Here is a 15,991-nt window from a genome sequence, read left to right as displayed (position 1 = left end):
CAATCAGATTTCCTCTGAGCATCTCAAAAAACCCACCATGTGGGGACCAGTTACCGTATTTTTGCTCCATAAGACGCACCTGACCATAAGACGCACCTAGTTTTTGGAGGGGGAATGCAAGAAAAGAAATATTCTTTAAAGGGAGCGCTGAGCAGAGCCTGTATGCATCAGCAAATATGATGCCCAACGCTGAACAGTGATTCCGGATATTTCGAGTGAATGTATATAAATGAAAATACCAAATGCTGTGGAACAGTGCTCATGTAATAATGTAGTCACATAAGATGGGTTTATGAAGCAATTCTATATCCTCCCACCACATTGACGAAGAATTCTATGAAACAGTAGTCAATATCGGGAATCAGTGTTGGACATCATATTTGCTGAATATACAAAGCTTCACAGCTTGCCTTTCATCATACAAAGTCTGGTACCTCACTCATTTAAAGATTTTCAGAGACTTTTAGACTAAAGATTTCATTTTGTACTTTTATGGTTTTAAGGAATTCTCTGAAGATTGTCTATTGCGTATGTACATGGTCATCGTGTTGCCTAGACATTGCTGACGTTCTCTTTGCAACACAGGGCTTTGTTTGGTTTCAAATTCACATTGTGGCACTTTGCCCCCTCAGGTCCCGGGTTCGAGAGGCGATCAAGCCAGGCAAGTACGGCTATGGGAAGCTGCCGTTTGCCTTGCCCCTCCACACAGACTTGGCCGAGGGGACCCAGCCCCGATTCAAGAGGCACCACGGGGGCAGAGGCGGGGAGCCCCCATCCCCGCCTCCCCCTCCTCCTCCACCACCTTCGAAAAAACAGAGGCGTAAAGCTGTCCGCTCTTCCTCCCGCGAGGAAGAGGAGCAGGAGGAAACTGGCCGGGAGAAGGGGCCCGTGAACTCCAGGGCCGAACCCAGGACCCCCCTGAAGCCAAAACAGCCTCTGCTGGCGGACGCTGCTGCCCAGCCCCACGCACAGGCTGGTGAGAGGGTGCAGAGCCATTTGGGGCATGGCCACTCAGAGGGTCATGGGCATATGGCAAATGGAGGGGGCATGGCGGACACAGAGCAGCCCACGGAACCGGGTACGGCCACGCCGCAGAAGAGCGAATCTTCGGGGGAAGCAGAGCATCGTGGGAAGGCAGCAGCAAGCTCTGCAGGGTCGCACGGCGAGGCTCAACAGGCAGGGGGCGCCACAGCACCTTCGGGAAACCAGCATCTCCCAGAATCCTCTGCAAGGTCCCACGAGAAGCGTCTCCCAGAATCCTCTGCAAGTTCCCACGTCAAGCGTCTCCCAGAATCCTCTGCAAGGCCCCACGACAAGCGTCTCCCAGAATCCCCTGCAAGTCGCCACGAGAAGCGTCTCCCAGAATCCTCTGCAAGGCCCCAGGAGAAGCGTCTCCCAGAATCCTCTGCAAGTCCCCACGATAAGCGTCTCCCAGAATCCTCTGCAAGGTCCCAAGAGAAGCATCTCCCAGAATCCTCTGCAAGTCCCCACGAGACGCCTGAAGTGGCAGAGAGTTCCACGGGCGGCTCGATCCCCACGTCAGGCAGTGACGGAGAGGGAGGCGGCCACCCCACAGTGGCCGTGACGCATTCCTCCTCCCAGGGGCCCTCCGTGGCTGGCAGCCCCCTTCCCCATGCGCAGGGGGAGCTGCGGCTGACCCACCACGTCCTCAGAAACAACGGCTCTGCTGCCAAGAGGAAGGGGCCCGGAGCGGGCAAGAGCCACCGGGCCACGCAGGAGCTGCCCCGCCGCCCGGAGAGCAGCTCCGTGGCACAGCCTGATGGGGCGGGACACGCGAACCGCCCGCCCCACGGGCAATCCCGGTCGCGGAACCAGAGGCAGAACGAGCACCAGGCGGGCGGCCAGGGCAGGCGGTCGTCACACAGCCTCTTTGTGGACCAGCCCGTGGCTCCTCGTCCTGCGGAGCCGGACATTTGGCTGCTGCACCGGGGCAACCCTGTTCAGTTCCACGCCAGGGGGCAGCCAGGAGGGGTGCGCCCGGGTGGCGAAGTGCCACAGTGGAACCTCTACTATCCTGGCACCGAGACCTTCCACTGCGAAGGGGAGAGCAAGCAGTTCAAGGCTTGCAGGCAAGAGGTAAGAGATCGGGGTGGGGTTTTCCCGCCCTATAGCAGGGGCTCCCCAATTGTGGTCCACCATTGGCCTGCGTGCTTCATTTTAATGTATTTTTAATCTTTGTTGGAGATGCGGGTGGCGCTGTGGGTTAAACCACAGAGCCTAGGACTTGCCGATTAGAAGGTCGGCGGTTCGAATCCCTGCGACGGGGTGAGCTCCCGTTGCTCGGTCCCTGCTCCTGCCAACCTAGCAGTTTGATAGCACGTCAAAGTGCAAGTAGATAAATAGGTACCGCTCCGGCGGGAAGGTAAACAGCGTTTCTGTGCGCTGCTCTGGTTCGCCAGAAGCGGCTTAGTCATGCTGGCCACATGACCCGGAAGCTGTACTCCGGCTCCCTCGGCCAGTAAAGCGAGATGAGCGCCACAACCCCAGAGTCAGCCATGACTGGAGCTAATGGTCAGGGGTCCCTTTACCTTTAATCTTTGTTGGAAGCTGCCCAGAGTGGCTGGAGAAACCCAGCCAGATGGGCGGGGTACAAATAAATTATTGTTGTTGTTATTATTATTATTATTATTATTATTATTTGGGTGGCCTTTGACATGCCTGAAGAACAGGGCAGCAGTAGCTGTGAGCAGAGGCGGCTCCATCCTTCTTTAAATTGTTTGGTCCACCCAGAAAGTGAGCAGCAATGGAACAGAAGCAACAGATGTAGGAGCTGTTTGAAAGGAGTGGAGAGGATCAACAGCGTAGACAGGACTCGAGAATGAAAGGAGCTTAATTTTAATTCACGGGTGTATATTCCTTGCATTGTGCTTTGCTGTATTGCAGTTTGAATTCCTCGGACTTCAAATTGCTGTACAGTGAGACCTCAGTTTTCAAACGTAATCTGCTCCGGAAGACCGTTCGAGTTCCAATACGTTCGAAAACCGAAAACTTAACATGGAAGCTTCAGTACGGAAGCTGCATTGCATGTTCAACTTCCGAGGCGTGTTCGAAAACCGAAGCATTAATAACAATAACAATACGCCAAAGAATAAATGGACATAAATCCGACATCAGGAACCACAAGACAGAAAAACCAGTAGGAGAACACTTCAATCTCCCAGGACATTCTATACAAGATCTCAAAGTAGCTGTTCTATTACAAAGGAATTTCAGAAATAGACTGGAAAGAGAAGCTGCTGAATTGCAACTTATCACCAAACTTAAAACTATGGAGAGACCTGGTTTGAATAAAGACATTGGATTCTTATCTCATTATACATGACAAAGCCATTTTTCACCTTCTCACCCCTTGCTTTTTCCTGTTAGACCTATTGCAGTCGTTAAGAGTCGTCAACAGGCTCATCGCAGCTATCTGCCAATCACCCATTCCCACCACCCTTCTGAGTAATACCCCTCCCCACCTTCTCACTATATAGAAAGGTCCGGTGACTTCTGTTTCAGTGTATCTGAAGAAGTGTGCATGCACACGAAAGCTCATACCTAGAACTAACTCAGTTGGTCTTTAAGGTGCTACTGGAAGGAATTTTTTTTATTTTGTTTTGACCATGGCAGACCAACACGGCTACCTATCTGTAACAATAACAATAATATATTATTTATACCCTGCCCATCTGGCCGGGCTTCCCCAGCCACTCTGGGCGGCTTTCAACAAAATCTTAAAATACAGTAATGCACCAAACATTAAAAGCTTCCCTAAACAAGGCTGCCTTAAGATGTCTTCTAAAAGTCTGGTAGTAGTTGTTCTCTTTGACATCTGATGGGAGGGTGTTCCACAGGGCGGGCGCCACCACTGAGAAGGCCCTCTGCCTGGTTCCCTGTAACTTTACTTCTTGGAGTGAGGGAACCGCCAGAAGGCCCTCGGCACTGGACCTCAGCGTCCAGGTAGAACGGTGGGGGTGGCTTACTTCTGGGTTTATGGCGTTAGAAAACCGAAACACTCGTCGACGTTCGGAAACCGAGGTACCACTGTAAACAAAAGTACGATATCCAGGAAGCAATAAAAATGCAACCCCAAATTGCACAGCATCTAGCGCAGCGCATTGCGATCGGTACAAGAGGCAGGGGGAAAAAATCATTACGTGGTCTGCCAAGACTCGTTTTATCATTCTTACGGTCTGGTGGTGTGCCCAAAAAATTAGCAGAATGGATCGGAAGTAGCAGGGTTGAAGAGACACTTGAAAGGAGTGGAGGGGGTTAGCAGCAAAGTTATCAGGAGGCTAGAATTAAGGGGTTTAAATTTAATTGTTCTGCCCGGACACTGAGGTCCAGTGCTGAGGGCCTTCTGGCTGTTCCCTGTCTGTGAGAAGCCAAGTTACAGGGAACCAGGCAGAGGGCCTTCTCAGTGGTGGCGCCCGCCCTGTGGAACTCCCTCCCATCAGATGTGAACGAGAAAAATAAACTTTTAGAAGACATCTGAAGGCAGCCCTGTTTAGGGAAGCTTTTAATGTTTAATAGGTTATTGTATTTTAGTGTTTTGTTGGAAGCCACCCAGAGTGGCTGGGGAAACCCAGCGAGATGGGCGGGGTATAAATAATAAATTATTGTTGTTGTTGTTGTTGTTGTTGTTGAATAGATATTCCTCCTATTGCATTTTACCCTGTTAGTTGTGTTTTACTGCAAAACAGCCCTGATTCAGCTAAGTGGGCTTCTTACATCTCAAGTTCAGAAGCTGGTGCTCAAACTGTTGTTTATTTGCTAATGAAGAGGACCTACCCAGCACACATTTAAAGCACGCTTTCCACCCCCCAAAGAACCCTGGGAACTGTAGCTTGCAAAGGGTGCTGGGGATTGTAGCTCTGTCTGGGGGGAACTACAGTTCCCGGTATTCTTTAGGGAGGGTGTTTGAAATGTATGGGGTGTACGTACACAGCCTAAGACTTTCAGAAACGTACGGTGCAGTCTCCTGTTTTTTACTTGTCTTGTAAACAAAGAGTTTTAAAGCAGTGATGGGAAACAGACCTCTTTGTTCAGAGAGATGGCTCCGGCGAATTCTTAGGGACTAGAGCCATGGGCGTTTTGCGGGGCTGCTTCCAAGCTTTCCTGTTTGGCCCGTTGGGACCAGACGAACAGCTGCCTTCAAGTTGGGGGGGGATTATTTGTAGAAGAGGAAGGTTGTCCATGAATAAGTACAACTTGGAATTAAACACACTTGGGCCCTTTCCTCTTTAACTGCTGGATCCAACTCCTAACTTTGAGCCATTCTGGAAGGCCTAGTGGTTAGAGCAAGGAGTGTGTGTGTGTGTGTGTGTGTGTGATGATCTTTCAGAGATGACCTTTGGCTGGAGGCAAGCGATTATTTTTTTAAGAGATCCAGAGGGGCATCATTTGCTAGATTTTTCTCATTTTCTTTTCAGCTGCTCTTGACTCCGGTCAAACAGATCCAGCAGGTTTTGGAATCTACGCAAAAGCCTACACAACCTGTTTATCCACACACAGCAAACCCCTCTTTTAAACCACTTTTAACGCACTGGGAAGAGGCGGAAAGGAAATATTTCTCCCCAATCCTATATGACCTCTTTGGGCGTCCAGCTTCTCTGTAGATAATGCCTCTATTGTTACCGGCCCTTTGAAGTGAGCAGGAGATAAACTCGTGATTGAATTTCCTGCTTAATTTCCCAAACTTCCTTTATCGTTAGTACGAGGGCAGCTTTTTTGTGCTTTTTACGACGGGTGGGAAACCAAACACCAAAAACGTCCACGTTTTCAAAGACTGTTCCGACAACAGCCATTAATGGATTTGCTCTTAGAACAGGTTCTTAGGATGCATTGACCTGATAAAACCGGTTTCAAGGGTCTTAATTTCCTTTCTCCCCTCCCGACAAGAATCAGAGCGGCCTTGCGGCTTGGAGGATGCGAGTTCGAATCCCTGCTTTGATCGCCAAGCTTATTGGATGCCCTTGGGCCTGCTTTCCTCTATGTTTCTTTGTCTCTTTGACCTACCGTGCAAGGTCGGGCATAAAAAGGCCACAGCTTTATTGATTACAGGAATTGAAAGGTATTGGCCTTAGGCATTGGTTCCTATCGACTACCCAGCATGGAGACCGGGAAGGGTTAACCACCAGCCAGGGGAGTCCTGCTGAAGTACGCCAACTAGGATCCCCTGGGTGTCACCGCTCGGGGGCGTGCCTTAGGCCCACACCTCCATAGACTTCGGACAGGGCAACGGCCCCCGCAGTCCTCTGCCGGACTCTACCGGACTGATGGCGCTTCCTCCCCCCTTCATTTGCATAACAATTACCCCTGCCAATGCATAACCGCCAATACCGCAAAGGTTGTGACGTTTGCTGCGAGGTAGGCGAAAAAACCAAATGGCCGGAAATTTGCCAAGTGGAAAAATTCCTACCAGGCCCCTTGTGGCGACCAACCGAAGTCCATAGCAAGGTCAGAGCTAGCTAAACCTAAGGGTAGGTGGGATGGGAAACCTGATCAGGTGGAACGGGGAAGAGAGGGCAGTCCCCGGGGCGCGCCAGCTTTAAATACACAAGGCCACGCCTCCCCGGCCCGCCGATTGGCTGGCCGGGTCGGTGATGCGCCCAAGGATTCCCCTTCTCTCGCGGGGGCTAAGAGCCAGCCCCCGTGTGCGTGGGAGGGGTGGGCCTGCAACCCCACCACCTCTCGAGCTTGGAAGTGACTTTGAGGTCCAGCGCCGAGGGCCTTCTGGCGGTTCGCTCATTCCGAGAAGCAAAGCTACAGGGAACCAGGCAGAGGGCCTTCTCGGTGGTGGCGCCCGCCCTGTGGAACGCCCTCCCACCAGATGTCAAAGCGATAAACAACTACCTGACATTCAGAAGACATCTTAAGGCAGCCCTGTTCAGGGAAGTTTTTAACGTGTGATATTTTACTGTATTTTTGCTTTCTATGGAAGCCGCCCAGAGTGGCTGGGGAGGCCCAGCCAGATGGGCGGGGTATAAATAAATAAATAAATAAATAAATTATTATTATTATTATTATTATTATTATTATTATTACATGGATGAAAGAAGGTCTCGTTTTGTGTGTGTCCCTCAGAGGCTAAAATCCAACACATTTCTACTTGGAGAAGACCCACTGGAATCAATGGGCCTGCGTTAGCCATGTCCATCAATTTTAATGGGTCTACGCTGAGTAATGTGGGATACAGTGCAATGTAAGGGCTGTACACAAATGTGTCAAATTACATCCTTTCTCCGAACTGGGAAGTAAGAGTTTTTGCTATATTGCAAATTCATCTTTTTAAAATCCAGGAATTATCTGACACTCTCTCTCTCTCTCTGCCCCCCCCCCCCGGCCTTCCCCCTTTTCCTTCTGCAGCCGTGCCCGCCCGATCGACCTGATCCTCGGGCCGTCCAGTGTGCGGCATACAACAACCAGGAGTTCATGGGACGCCTGTACCAGTGGGAGCCCTTCACGGACGGTAAGGGTCCCACCTCTCCAAATTTTAAGGTTGCCCCAAACCTATTTTCCAGTGGGGAGTGACTGCCCCAGCTGTCGGTCTGCTGCCTTTGACAGCTGGCCAGCTGGCCGTACATCTTGTGGCAGTGAGTTCCGCAGTTGACCCACAGTGCATGAAGACATGCTTCCAGCTGTTCAATGCTTTGTTGCTATGGTTTGCATGGTGCAGGAGAGAGAGAACCACAGAAAAAAATTCAATGGTTTTTTGGTCATCTTGTGAGTCTCACTTCTGAGATATTCTGTGTCCAGGGCAGCTGTTTACCAGCTCCATCTGGTATGCAGGATGAGACCCTCCCTACCTGCAGACTGTCTCGCCAGAGTGGCGCATGCTCTAGTTATCTCCCGCTTGGACTACTGCCATGAGCTCTACGTGGGGCTACCTTTGAAGGTGACCCGGAAACTACAACTAATCCAGAATGCGGCAGTTAGACTGGTGACTGGGAGCTGCCGCCAGGACCACATAACACCTTGAAAGACCTACATTGGCTCCCAGTACGTTTCTGAGCACAATTCAAAGTTCTGGTGCTGACCTTGAAAGCCCTAAACGGCCTCGGTCCAGTATACCTGAAGGAGCATCTCCACCCCCATCGTTTTGCCCGGACACTGAGGTCCAGCTCCGAGGACCTTCTGGCAGTTCCCTCACTGCGGGGAGCCAAGTTACAGGGAACCAGGCAGAGGGCCTTCTCGGTGGTGGCGCCCGCCCTGTGGAACGCCCTCCCACCAGATGTCAAAGAGAACAACAACTACGGTACCTGACATCTAGAAGACATCTGAAGGCAGCCCTGTTTGTTGTTGTTGTTTAGTCGTCTAGTCGTGTCCGACTCTTCGTGACCCCCTGGACCAGAGCACGCCAGGCCCTTCTGTCTTCCACTGCCTCCCACAGTTGGGTCAAACTCATGCTGGTAGCTTCGAGAACACCATCCAACCATCTTGTCCTCCGTCATCCCCTTCTCCTTGTGCCCTCCATCTTTCCCAACATCAGGGTCTTTTCCAGGGAGTCTTCTCTTCTCATGAGGTGGCCAAAGTCTTGGAGCCTCAGCTTCAGGATCTGTCCTTCCAGTGAGCACTCGGGGCTGAATTCCTTCAGAATGGAGAGGTTTGATCTTCTTGCAGTCCATGGGACTCTCAAGAGTCTCCTCCAGCACCAGAATTCAAAAGCATCAATTCTTCAGCGATTAGCCTTCTTTATGGTCCAGCTCTCACTTCCATACATCACTACTGGGAAAACCAGAGCTTTCACTATACGGACCTTTGTTGGCAAGGTGATGTCTCTGCTTTTTAAGATGCTGTCTAGGTTTGTCTTTGCAGCCCTGTTTAGGGAAGCTTTTAATGTTTAATAGGTTATTGTATTTAGTGTTCTGTTGGAAGCTGCCCAGAGTGGCTGGGGAAACCCAGCCAGATGGGCGGGGTATAAATAATAAATTGTTGTTGTTGTTGTTGTTGTTGTTGTTGTTATATTGGCCTGGCTTAGATCCAGCATCCAATGTACCTGGATCAGACATGCCGTACCCTTTCGCATGTGCCTTTGCGGCCTTGAGGACTAGGAGCTTGCTCTCAAAGCAGAAACAGCTTCTTTGAGAAGCTGAGTTGCTGTGTTGTTGCACAAATGGGTACCCCACACCTTTTAGCATATGACGGGGGCCTTTTCTCTCTGGGGTTTTGGCTTCCCCTCCTGAGTGGACAGCTGGCCTTTGCCTTGTCCAGCTTGCTACGGCCGGCAGATCTTGGCTCTGCCAGTCGGGTGGGATGCCAGACATCCCTGGCAATCTAGAAGCGCGATCTCGAAGGTTTATACGCCGCCCGCCTGTGACTTTTCTCCCCATCTGACCTCTGCAAACAGCAGCTGAGCTCTCCAGCAATCTCAGGGAGGGAGCTGGGGGGGGGTTAGGGAGTGTTTCTTCCCCTCTTTCTCAGCCCCATCCCTATTATTTTAATGAACAATTTATACCAGCATGGGGCCAGTGGGTATTTGTCACTTACATAAGCAGATTTGGAGAGGTCACTGCAAGGACGGCGAGGCTTAGGGAAAAGAAGCTCAGGCGATGCCAGGCTTGGGAGCAGCCAAGCTTGCAACTCCTTGAAGCTGGGGACTGAGGATTTATTATTATTATTATTATTATTATTATTATTATTATTATTATTATTATTTTAAAAAGGCCACACTCTTTCCATTCTGCCCAGAAGGGTCTCCCGGGTTTCCAGACCCGTTTTCTGCAAAACCCTCCCGCTTAAGCTGCGTTACTTGTGGGCCTGCGGAACTCCTTGCCACAGGACACTGAAAGGGCGATGAAAGGCCGGGTGCTGCCGTTTTCCTGCATCGCTGCAGAGGAAGCTTCACCGGTGGGATTTCTGCCTTTCGGGGAAGGTGTGCCGGAACCAGTTTGGAAAGTGAGGCGGGTGGGGAAGGGGACGGCAAACAGCCACCCCCTCATTTCCCACGTGTGTCATTTTTTGAGCTGATCTCATTGGTGGCCCGAGGCCAAAATCTGTATTTATGCTGGGAGATTTAAGGCCTCTCTTCTGGCTTGGAACGGAGTGTGTTTGTGTGTGTGTGTGAGTGAGAGAAAGAAATTTAATTATTGCCAAGGATTTTATATGATATCTTATCTCTTCCACCCATCACACCCATGAATCTGCTTTATCCCTGGGGTCTTCGCCCTCCAACCGTGCCCCAAACATTTGTGGGCGATTTGTGGCGTGGGCAGAATGCCACCGCCCTCTGCTGGCCAGCTGTGGAGAAGACTGCAGTTGTGTCCGTTTCCCTTTTTCCAAAAATACACAACTTGTCAGATCAAAGTACATATTGTGATTTTGTTTTGTTTTTTTGCAGCAAACAGCTCTCACCCAGCTCGAGGGAACACAGTGCTCTGCCCCTTCCCTCACGTCCTCCTCCTCCTGGGAGGACAGCGTCAGAAAAGGGAGCACTCTTGACATGCTCAGAGTCACCCTTCTGAGAAGGCTGATCCTGGAATGGGCATCTGTCTGTCTCCAAAGACCCCTCTGCTTTTAATGTCTTCAGGAAGAGTCTTAATCTTAGCCATGGCATCTGCTTTCTCAGCCTTGGAATTCCTCGTGATGATAATACGAAACAAGATAACTCTGGAGCATGCGCAGAGTGCGTTTCTCTCTCCTTGGTTAGCTACACTATGGGACGCAGTGATGCTCTGAGTCCAGCTTGAGGTTATGGCCTCCAGTCCAACATGTGACCCCCAAGACCGCTATCATCAGTATTAGCCTTTTGGTTCTGGGATTCATAGAATTGCAGCCTTTGAAGGGACCTAAAGGGTCATCCAGCCTGACCCCGCGGCATAATCTCTGAGACTCTGGCATAATCCGAGCCCTTTATCTTTCTGACTATGCTTTGGGCAGGGGCTCCTTCAGTCTCGGTTAGAAAGAGATGGTACAAAGCTGCGCAGCTCGTTTTCCAGGCAAGGCAAATGGCATCTGAGCATGTACAGAGTGCATTTGATTGCAGTCTCCTCTCACATGCTGTCAGTAGGTCTTTCTGGGCCTCGAAACCTCTCTCTCTCTGCCTCTTTGCCTGCAGCCTGAAACTAAATCCCATGCAAGCTTCCAATGAGCTTAAATATTCTTAAATAAACATGGGGGGAGTCTCCAGACAGAGCCGTCTCAACCTCCTTCCTCCCCTCTGCTGGCCTTCTTTGTTGACGTCCAGAGCCAATATTTATGTTTTTAAGCACTTCGGGACGGGGCAGGGCTGGCGGCGGCGGCGATGGGGGAGACTTTGCACAAAAAGGCACTTTGTTTTTCGCTTCCTCCGTTCAGCACAGCCCTGGCCGGCCGGCACAGAGGTCTCCATGCTATAGCAAGGGAAACCAGGAGGGGGCGCAATCGAGCCCTCACTTGCCATCCAGGCCTTCGCTTGCCATTGCGGCCCTCACTTGCCAGCCTGGCCCAGCAACTTATTTTTAAAAACAAAACCTGGACAATGTGAAAAACTTCTTGTTGTTGTTCTTTAGTCGTTTAGTCGTTTAGTCGTGTCCGACTCTTCGTGACCCCCTGGACCAGAGCACGCCAGGCCCTCCTGTCTTCCACTGCCTCCCGCAGCTTGGTCAAACTCATGCTGGTCGCTTCGAGAACACTGTCCCACCATCTCGTCCTCCGTCCTCCCCTTCTCCTTGTGCCCTCCATCTTTCCCAACATCAGGGTCTTTTCCAGGGAGTCTTCTCTTCTCATGAGGCGGCCAAAGTCTTGAAGCCTCAGCTTCAGGATCTGTCCTTCCAGTGAGCACTCAGGGCTGATTTCCTTCAGAATGGAGAGGTTGGATCTTCTTGCAGTCCATGGGACTCTCAAGAGTCTCCTCCAGCACCAGAATTCAAAAGCATCCATTCTTCGGCGATCAGCCTTCTTTATGGTCCAGCTCTCACTTCCATACATCACTACTGGGAAAACCATGGCTTTAACTATACGGACCTTTGTTGGCAAGGTGATGTCTCTGCTTTTTAAGATGCTGTCTAGGTTTGTCATTGCTTTTCTCCCAAGAAGCAGGCGTCTTTTAATTTCGTGGCTGCTGTCACCATCTGCAGTGATCATGGAGCCCAAGAAAGTAAAATCTCTCACTGCGAAAAACTTATTGGCCAAAAAAAAAGTGGGAAGGTCGAGGAGGCAGCCTTGGGACTACATCTGGAAATCGGCTGTATGACAGAGGGAGGTTTTGCACCAAGTTCAAGGCGCTAGTCCTCATTTTTCATAGGAGGCACCTGCTAAAAGCTGTGTTGTTCCAGCAAAGCCTAAACAGGCACAGAGAACGATGAAATGTTATTTATTTCTTTTTTAAAAAAATAATTTTTATTAATTTAAATTACACACATATACAAAGAATTTACAATCTCATACTACAAAAAGAAAATTAAAGAAAAAAAATTAAGAAAAAAGAAAAGAAGAAAATATAGAAAAAAGAAAGAAGAAAAAGCAGATTTATGTGCATAAAAAAACCTAAATCTTCCTAATTAATACTTAAATAAACACTAAAATAAAAAAGACTTCTGACAAAATGAGTCTTCCAATCATTCTCATTGTACTGTTTATACTGTCGTTTTTTTCACACAGTTTTATATTCTTTAATAGTAGACGGGAAATGTATTTCAATCAGGTTTTTAGCATATCACTGATTTCAACTATATTTTGAAGGTTTAAAATGGTTGTTTTTAACTGTCTTGTGATTTCGTTGTATACCTTTTGTTAAACACTTGGAGGGTCCCCCCCCCCCCCATTTCCTTAGGACACATCTACATCGAGGGCTTTTGCAACAGATTTGATAGGGGTTCTCCCGTTACTATTTGGAAAACTTGCAATTCTGCAAGCGGAGATTTTTAGAGATCTTGAACAGAGTATCTTTCACAGTTCCCACCAACCAATTGCTCAGCTATACAGTTGCAAATAAAACGTTTTAAATGTGTTTTAAGCGCAATATACAATGTGACACTAGGTGGCGATGGCGAGCCGTATGGAAAATTCAATGTATTTTTAAAAAGCATTTTCAGAATTAATTTTTTTGTGTGTGTGTGTGTAGATTCCTCCTAATTCTTACCAAGATTCACAAGGCAGGATTGGTATTTAAAAAACCGCTCAGAGTTTGCAGAGCAGCTCTGACTCCTTGTTAATGTTTTGCCTCGGTCTCAAGATTCTAGTCCTCAGTGTGGGAGCTTCTAAACACCACCATCTCCCAACTCCTTTTGAATAATGCTTTCTTGCCCACAGTGTAGGGGATAGTCATGACAACTGAATCAGTTTATTCCTTTGTTAAGAGCAGATGGGGCAAAAGCCTTTGTCTCTCTGTCAAGGCTTTGACTCGGGTTCAAGGTCTAGAGACACAGCCTTGCAGAGGGTCCCCCAAACCCTAAAACTTTACTGCCCCCTCATGAGGTCCGTTTGTTAATTTGCGCTTGCTTCCAGTACTTTCTACTTTCTACTCGCAAATTCTTCTCTGGTTACCTGGAAAGGAGCCCATGATCGCCCCAGGCGACTAAGCATGCACCTAGTCCCGTCCCCCCAATCCTACTGACCCCTTTCCTTCCCTCTCCTCCCATCATGCAGTTCGGGGGTCCCAGCGCTGCGAGCTGAACTGCCGCCCCATCGGCTACCGCTTCTACGTGCGACACACGGAGAAAGTCCAGGATGGGACCCCATGCGAATCCTCCTCCCAGGACATCTGTGTGGCCGGCCAGTGCCTTGTGAGTTGCTCGCTCACTCATTGTTGACTTGTTAACTTGGAATAGATCTGTTTTGTTTGTTTTTTAAAAAATATTAAATTTTATTTAACATAATTATTACAAAATACAAGCAAAATACATACAAATGCATACATACACATTTTTTTCAGATAAGCACATACATATAAAAAAGAACAAAAAAAAGAGAAAAGGAAGAAAATAAAAAGAAAAAATAAGAAGAAAAATCAGAAGAATTTCCTCCAAATTTACTCCACAAATATCTCAACATTTAAACCTTCATTGTTTGACTTCCATCGCATTACACTGCACTTCCTATATACATTTTAAGCAAATTTGCATCTGTTATTCCATATTATTCCCATACAAATATTCTAATCAATAAATCTTTCATAAATCTATTCTAAACACAACCAACACCTTACACTTAATCCTTGCCTACATAAATCATCATTTAAACATTTCCATTGTTTTTGGATTATATTTTTGGGGTTTTGTCTTATCAAATCGGTCAGCTTTGCTAATTCCAAGGGAAGGGACCTGGTTTTTTTAAGGAGGGCTTGGAGGAGGAGGAGGCGGCAGCACCTGAGAGGGAGGAGAAAATATATTTCTGGGCTGCAGGGGAATGAAGGAGGCATCAGAGAACATCTGGAGAAACAGATGTTGCCCTCTGTATGAAAGGGGATGCCCCTTCTCCTCGCTCAAACACTTCGGCTCATCTCTCGAACTCGTTTCTCCTCTTTTCCCATGGTCTCGCCAGACCCCCGGTTGCGACGGGGTGCTGGGTTCGAATCGCACGCTGGACAGCTGCGGGGTTTGCGGCGGGGACCACACCACCTGCAAGCTGGTCGTGGGGAATTTCAGCGACACAGACGTGCCCATTGGGTACCATCGCATCCTGGAGATCCCGGCGGGCGCCACCCGAATCCAGGTTAAAGAGATTACCCGCAGCCCTAACTACCTGGGTATGTGTTTATGCCGTTTAGTCGGGAGGGGGGTTGTAGTTTGTTTAATTCGGTGGGTTTATAAATCCGCTTCTTAAAGATGTTCTCCGTGCATGCACATAGAAATTCAACATTTGCTCTTTTTTTATTTATTTATTTTTATTGATACAACAAGAAAAAAGAAAAAAAACCACAAATACCAAATTACACAAAGAATAACCATAGACACATAATTTTCTTAGAAAACAATAAAACATATATTGGTCTTAACACTAAAGACCCAACCTCCCGTCTATTCGATATTTCAATTTTTATATTACTTCTTGTCAATACCCCCTTTTATCATAATTAAACTTATTCTTAATAAATCTAATTTCTTATATCTATCTTACAACTATTACTGAAGTTCCTCGAATGCTGCAACAGAATTTAAACTACTGTATTTATTTTTCAGATATTCTTTGAAAACCTCCCATTTTGAAACAAATTCCTGTTTTGATTTATTCTTTATTTTTTCTGATAGACCATCTAATTCGGCATATTCTGTCAGCTTTTGGATCCAATCTTGTATAGAGGGGATTTCACTACTCTTCCATTTTGCTGCGATCAAAACTCTTGCTGCCGCCGTTGCATATAAAAAGATACCCTTCCTCTTTTGTGGAATATCCAAATCTGTTATTCCCAGGAGGTAGGCCTCTGGTTTTTTATTGGAAAATAAAAAACCAGAAATTCAACATTGGGACATGTGGAGCCTCTTACCAGTGCAGAGAATTGGGCCATCTAGCGCAGTATAGCCTACTCTGACTGGCAGAGGCTCTGCAGGGTTTCAGGAAGGGGGACTTTCCCATCTGGAGAGGCTGAGGACTGAGCCCAGGGACCTTTTGCCCACAAAGTATGTGCCCTGCCATTGAGTGCGAATCTTCCTGTAAAAATAAAGTAAGATTCTAGTCCTCATTGTCTTAATAAAAAGCTGATTTCACTGGGAACAGCTCAAGCCACCATATTACAAAGCTTGATGTTGGAACCGCCCAGTCAGATGGGCGGGGGAGAGTAATAAATTGTCGTCGTCATCATCATCATCATCATCACCATCCAAGATAGAAGCCCTCTACCCCTTAATGTGCTGGCTTAGGGCCCTCGTATTTACGGGACCGCCTCTCCTGGTCTGCCCCACAGAGGACCTTAAGGTCCATGAATAACCATACTTTAGGGGTCCCGGGCCCTAAGGAAGTCAGACTATCCTCCACCAGGGCCAGGGCCTTTTCAGTGATGGCCCCAACCTGGTGGAATGCTCTGTCCCATGAGACCAGGGCCCTGCAGGATTTAACCTCCTTCCATCGGGCC

At 48.4% G+C, this 15,991-nt stretch overlaps 1 protein-coding gene across 4 annotated transcripts in view; it reads left to right on the top strand.

Moving 5' to 3' along the window:
• The window catches only part of ADAMTSL4 (ADAMTS like 4), a 98,225-nt gene that overhangs the window by 62,053 nt on the left and 20,181 nt on the right, over nt 1–15,991 (top strand). For 3 of the 4 annotated variants that reach the window (XM_081840829.1, XM_081840828.1, XM_081840830.1), the window contains 4 exons: nt 633–2,097; nt 7,372–7,474; nt 13,570–13,706; nt 14,464–14,668. In XM_081840829.1, the coding sequence (XP_081696955.1) occupies nt 633–2,097; nt 7,372–7,474; nt 13,570–13,706; nt 14,464–14,668 (1,910 nt within the window). The remainder of the gene's footprint in view (nt 1–632; nt 2,098–7,371; nt 7,475–13,569; nt 13,707–14,463; nt 14,669–15,991) is intronic. The other variant, XM_081840831.1, reaches the window with a different exon arrangement.

The sequence above is a fragment of the Podarcis erhardii genome (assembly GCF_964252035.2).
Source record: "Podarcis erhardii genome assembly, chromosome: 15".
In the NCBI taxonomy this organism is placed as follows: Eukaryota; Metazoa; Chordata; class Lepidosauria; order Squamata; family Lacertidae; genus Podarcis; species Podarcis erhardii.
This window is presented reverse-complemented; position numbering and strand designations above follow the sequence as displayed.